This window comes from Semicossyphus pulcher, unplaced genomic scaffold (genome assembly GCF_022749685.1).
Source record: "Semicossyphus pulcher isolate SPU_LCO1_2020_fin unplaced genomic scaffold, fSemPul1.0.p SCAF_20, whole genome shotgun sequence".
Classification (NCBI taxonomy): domain Eukaryota; kingdom Metazoa; phylum Chordata; class Actinopteri; order Labriformes; family Labridae; genus Semicossyphus; species Semicossyphus pulcher.
In genome coordinates this window covers 6,569,520-6,574,424 of record NW_027211694.1, presented here as the reverse complement: position 1 = coordinate 6,574,424, position 4,905 = coordinate 6,569,520, and the positions used below count along the sequence as shown (strand labels likewise).

Sequence of the window (4,905 nt, the reverse complement as noted above, 5' to 3'; positions counted from 1 at the left end):
TCAGGCTGCCCTTTTAATTGGCCGATTAAGCCGATTAGCTGCATGTTCGCCTGGATTACAGCTTGTGATTAGAGCCATGGAGGACACAGAGGAGACAAACAGATACAAAAGGGCCCCCCTGCCAGCTGCTATTCTCACCCTAAGTCCCATTGTTGTGTGACTGTGAAGTAGGATTTCCTCCACTTCACAGTAGACCAATTGGGCGGAGAGGATCCTGGACCGGCTGTTTAAAGGCTCGCGCTGCATATTACTGACACAGTCACACTTAGGCGTCTGAGAGCAATGGGTAACGCAAATGGGAGCACCGTGGACGACTTGCAGGCGGTGGAGATGCACCTCTGGTACAAGAAGTTCATGACTGAGTGCCCGTCTGGGCAGCTCACCCTGCACGAATTTAAGCAGTTTTTCGGCCTGCGAGGTTTGGACCCCGAGGCCAACGCGTACATTGAGCAGATGTTTCGGACGTTCGACATGAACAAGGTAAGATCCACGCTGCAAAGAGAGGAACCTTTTTAGAGCAGGAAGGGTCTTGCTTGATTGCACTTTTGAATGTAGAACAAACAAAATAAAGAGCATATGAATATAAAGACATGAAGTGATACATTTGTTATCAGTAGGAGTATAAAACCTACACTGGAGGCTTGAAATGCACGTTAAAACAAAGTCTAGTTTGGAGGATGACATGCATAAATAAATGTTTCCTTCTGGTTTAACTTTATAACATCAGTAATATTGAATATCAGGTCAATGCTTTTTACAACATTAGGTTTCTTTAAAGTGTGTCATGTTTAAATGCAAGAACATCAATGTTGGATTCTCCTGCCTGAATATTTAACCATTTAAAGCTATGGTAAAGAAAGTGTCCTATATCCTATTTCTGATAATCTGCTAATTAAACAGCTTCTTTAGTTTATGTGTAGTACAACAAATCATTCTGATTGAGGCCAACTATAACTATTAAGTATTTTCAGCATGTTTATAAAAAGTGAGTCTCTGTGAGGGATGTGATAGTAATAAGTCCTGCAGTTCACAGATGTTGTTATTTGCATTTTACTCGTCTGGAAAAGACTGGAAATAAGAAGTGAAAAACATCTCCATGCCTGTTTTTTCTTATCTAAAATATCAAAGACATTTAAATTGATGACATTTTCGTGGCAGTTTTCTTGAGTAAATGAACTGAAAAGATACATTGATTAGGTCTGTAGGTTTCAGCTGTAATTACAATTTTAGATTGATTAGAAATAAGAAATTACAGCATCACTAAAGTGAGTACGCAATCAATTAGGAGGCAATATTTTAGGAGCCTGGTTACGCTTGCAACTGCTATTTCTATCGGCTAATTAATTATTTAATTATTGATGACTTGGTCTAGTAACTGCAGCGTAAACGTAGCCCAGTGTAAGAAGCCAATCCCAGCCCAAGGTGACATTCTGATCTGAATCTTTGTTCAAATTAACGCAAAGATATCGGATCCTTCGATGCCTTTGTAAGTTACAGCGTAAATTTTTGTCTGTTTGTCGGAAAAAACTTTTAGAAGTTGTTCTTTCGAATCAAATTTGGCGACGAATCAAGGTCAATTGATTAATTGACTAATTGTTTCAGCGTAAAACCAATAAAAGCGCTTGAGTAACATGATCAGCCAGTCGCCTTTTTATATAACCAGAGTAGAAAAGTTGCTAAAACTTCCGACACGGTTCCCACATGGAAAAACATCTGCAGCATTTAAACGCTCAGGCGATCCAATGACGTCAATGCAACAAACCTACAAACCTTTTCCATCCCTAACGGCCTAATTAGGCGTCTTGGAGCGCCCAACAGGGTCACCGCAGGATGTGGCTGTCTGGAAAGCTGGACATCTAAATTTAGCGTCCCAGTCAGCCTACAAAAGGCAATGGTAATCTTTATGCATGATTTAAACTATGAGATTATCAGCGAGACAATGCCCTGTTGCTAAGATTGTCCGGGCACTCCCCGGAGATAATCCTCCGCCTTGGCACGCTTCATTTCACACATATAGCTTTCAGAGTTGAGACAAGGGCTAGGAGACTGATGTATCACGTTGAATGGCTGAATGAAGTGCAATTATAAGATGAGTTGTGCATAATAATTTATTGATGTTTAAGGATTATCCACTCCTGGTTTTTGCAGGACGGCTACATCGACTTCATGGAGTATGTGGCGGCTCTCAGTCTGGTGATGCGAGGAAAGATGGAGCACAAGCTGCGCTGGTATTTCAAACTTTATGATGTGGATGGCAACGGCTGCATCGACAGGCACGAGCTGCTCAACATCATAAGGGTAAAATAAAGCATCACAGTTTCATTCAGCTGAAACGCCGGATTGTTCTGGCAAGTCTACATACTGATTCAATTCTGTTCCCGCAGGCAATCCGCGCAATCAATGGGAATGAAAATCAGGAGGAGGCCGAGGATTTCACAAACCGCGTGTTTGAAAGGATTGATATAAACGGAGATGGTGAGTGCGTTCTGGCAACTGAATGCAGAGATAAAAATTTGAGAAGGAATCGATCGTGGGTGGACAGTTTTTAGACATCCATCAGCTCCGAGCTGCCTTGAGTCAGGAAACACAACAAGCACAACAAGAGGAAGTTCTGTAGGTGGCTGATGAACACAATAACTATCCTTAAACCTTTTACAAAAGATTCTTATTCAATTATGAGTTAGATTTTAAATGGAAATGCCATCGATTTTCACATCAAAGTCTGTTCGCAGATGTTGGGGAGTTCTGCTACGTTTGTGGCCAAACTTTTATAACGCCTCTTATGGCTCAGAGGGAGCTGCAAAAGTTTGATTAAAGGGTGGCTGGGACTGAACATGACGAAACTCAACTACTAAAAGTTTTTAAGAGACGTGTTTTGGCGTGTGTACGTGCAGGGTTTGTTTGCATTTGTTGTCATCGGGGTTTTAGTGATTTAAAGTAATAATGTTCAGTAAATTAATGTCTGTTAAGGATCTATCGACCAAGCCCTTGCAGTGTTACAAATCGGGTTATATTTCAGAGGAACATCACAGACAGGGCACAGTTAATCACATCCCCTGACATACGTTGGTCCGTCAGTGAGTGGTAACTGAGCTAATGTAACAGATTTGCTCTTTGACTCACTAGACTGCCAGTTTTAGAATTGCTTGTAATGACGAGCAAGGTAAGCTCGCTACTTCAAATCACACGTCATTGATATATTTATGTAACTGTCCCCTAAGGTCAGAGTGTTGATTACAGGAAGAGGAAAGAGAATGCTTTGACACGTATTCAAATGAATGAAAGTCTGTTTCCTTCTCTTTCACGGCCCATTCAGTTCTTTTTATCGGCTTGTAGTCGTGAGCCAAAGGGTCAATCACATATTGTGACTTAACAATAACATCCGTCAAATTACTTCCGTAACACGTAACATGAAAATCAAATACAATCTCTTCCTCTAACAGGCGAGCTGTCCTTGGAGGAGTTTGTGGCTGGTGCCCGCAGCGACCAGGATTTCATGGAAGTGATGATCAAAAGTCTGGACCTCACCCACATCGTGGCCATGATCCACAACCGGAGGCACAGCATTTAGGATCTGCCCAATCCGACTACCTCGCCCTCATTTGCAATATAAGCCGAGACCTTCAGCACACTGCCTCAAAACAAAACAAAAAGGTCATTTATATACTCTAGAGATTCTACTAAGATTCAGTCTAGTTTAATATGGTGCCAGTGTACTGCAAACATTGACATTTGTTCCTTTTTAATCTCTAAAAGAGTGACACGCATGCACTTTAAATGCATTTGGATGACTTCGTCAACCTCTGCCAACTGCTGATTGCCCTTGTTTAATGCTGCTGAGCTCTCCCAAGGCCACGGTGGCCTCAGGGATGATCTCACAGACTTTCCACTCACCCAAAGATACCACGACAGATAAAAGAGGTCGATATTGGGAGGAGGGTGGCGAGTACAAGCCCTCAATGCTTTCAAAATCCAACGTTTTTTCCTCAAGTCTGAGTTCCTCTGCATCAAGTTGCTCAACTCTTCGTTCACCCGTTCTTGCCTCCGAGGCTCCACAGGAGGAAGATAGCACTCTGCATCGCCCTTAACATCCCTGCTAATGTGATTAAGTCTAACGCTCTAATACAGAAACAGGTACAAGTTTTTGAAAAACCTATGCAGGATCTCAAATGTTTGGCCTTTTTTAAATGTTTTTAACCTTTTATGATTTTTCAAATTAATTTGAAACAACAGGCGAGATACTGGCCCTTGGTTCTGTAGCGGTTTGTGTGTGGGTGTCTGTTGGCTGAATGATTTGCTGCAGCTTAAATACAGATATAGATTCCCTTTGTTATGTTTGTTGGCTTTGCACGACTGGTGCCTTCTGTTGGAAGATGGCAGAATGAGATTTTTTTTTTCTCCCAGCTTTTGCTTATTTATAAAATAACAATTGAGTCTACTGTGGACTGTCTCGATCACATGTACTGGACTTAGATGTGATGTTTTTTTCCTTTAACATCGGCATTAGTCTGAGACAAACTGTTTAGTCATGACATATAAACAATATTCAAACAAAGCAGTCGAGCTTATTTCATACAACATCTTACACAGTATTATATTGGAGGTATTCTATTAAAGTATAACGATATCTGACTAGGTATGGTGTAGAGCCTGACCGATATTGGATTCTTAAGACCTATGCGATACAGATTTCAGAGGGGGAAAATATTGCCAATTATTAATTTGTTGCTGGATACAGAGAATTTTTAAGCTGGAATGTTTTATGCACCAACATGAAAAGGTACTGAGATGGCTACTTTTACTAAAACTAATAATTAAAACAAAATAATTGAACATTATCAACTATTCTGCCGACTGTCGGCTCCACTGTGAAGCTCTGCCACGTGTGCTGCAGACGGTGCTGAG

General features: G+C 41.2%; 1 protein-coding gene across 1 annotated transcript; it reads left to right on the top strand.

Moving 5' to 3' along the window:
• Window positions 1–282: 282 nt before the first annotated feature.
• Window positions 283–3,571, top strand: guca1aa (guanylate cyclase activator 1Aa). The gene is made up of 4 exons (XM_069671145.1): window positions 283–480; window positions 2,149–2,298; window positions 2,385–2,475; window positions 3,444–3,571. The coding sequence occupies exons 1-4, from the start codon at window positions 283–285 to the stop codon at window positions 3,569–3,571; spliced, it is 567 nt and encodes a 188-aa protein (XP_069527246.1).
• The last annotated feature ends 1,334 nt before the right edge of the window (window positions 3,572–4,905 follow it).

Bases quoted from the DNA above. Each gene is read 5' to 3' on its own strand.
- guca1aa (XM_069671145.1), top strand. From the start codon at position 283: ATGGGTAACGCAAATGGGAGCACCGTGGACGACTTGCAGGCGGTGGAG. The intron at 481-2,148 runs GTAAGATCCACG...TGGTTTTTGCAG, and splicing joins GGACGTTCGACATGAACAAG to GACGGCTACATCGACTTCAT. The intron at 2,299-2,384 runs GTAAAATAAAGC...CTGTTCCCGCAG, and splicing joins AGCTGCTCAACATCATAAGG to GCAATCCGCGCAATCAATGG.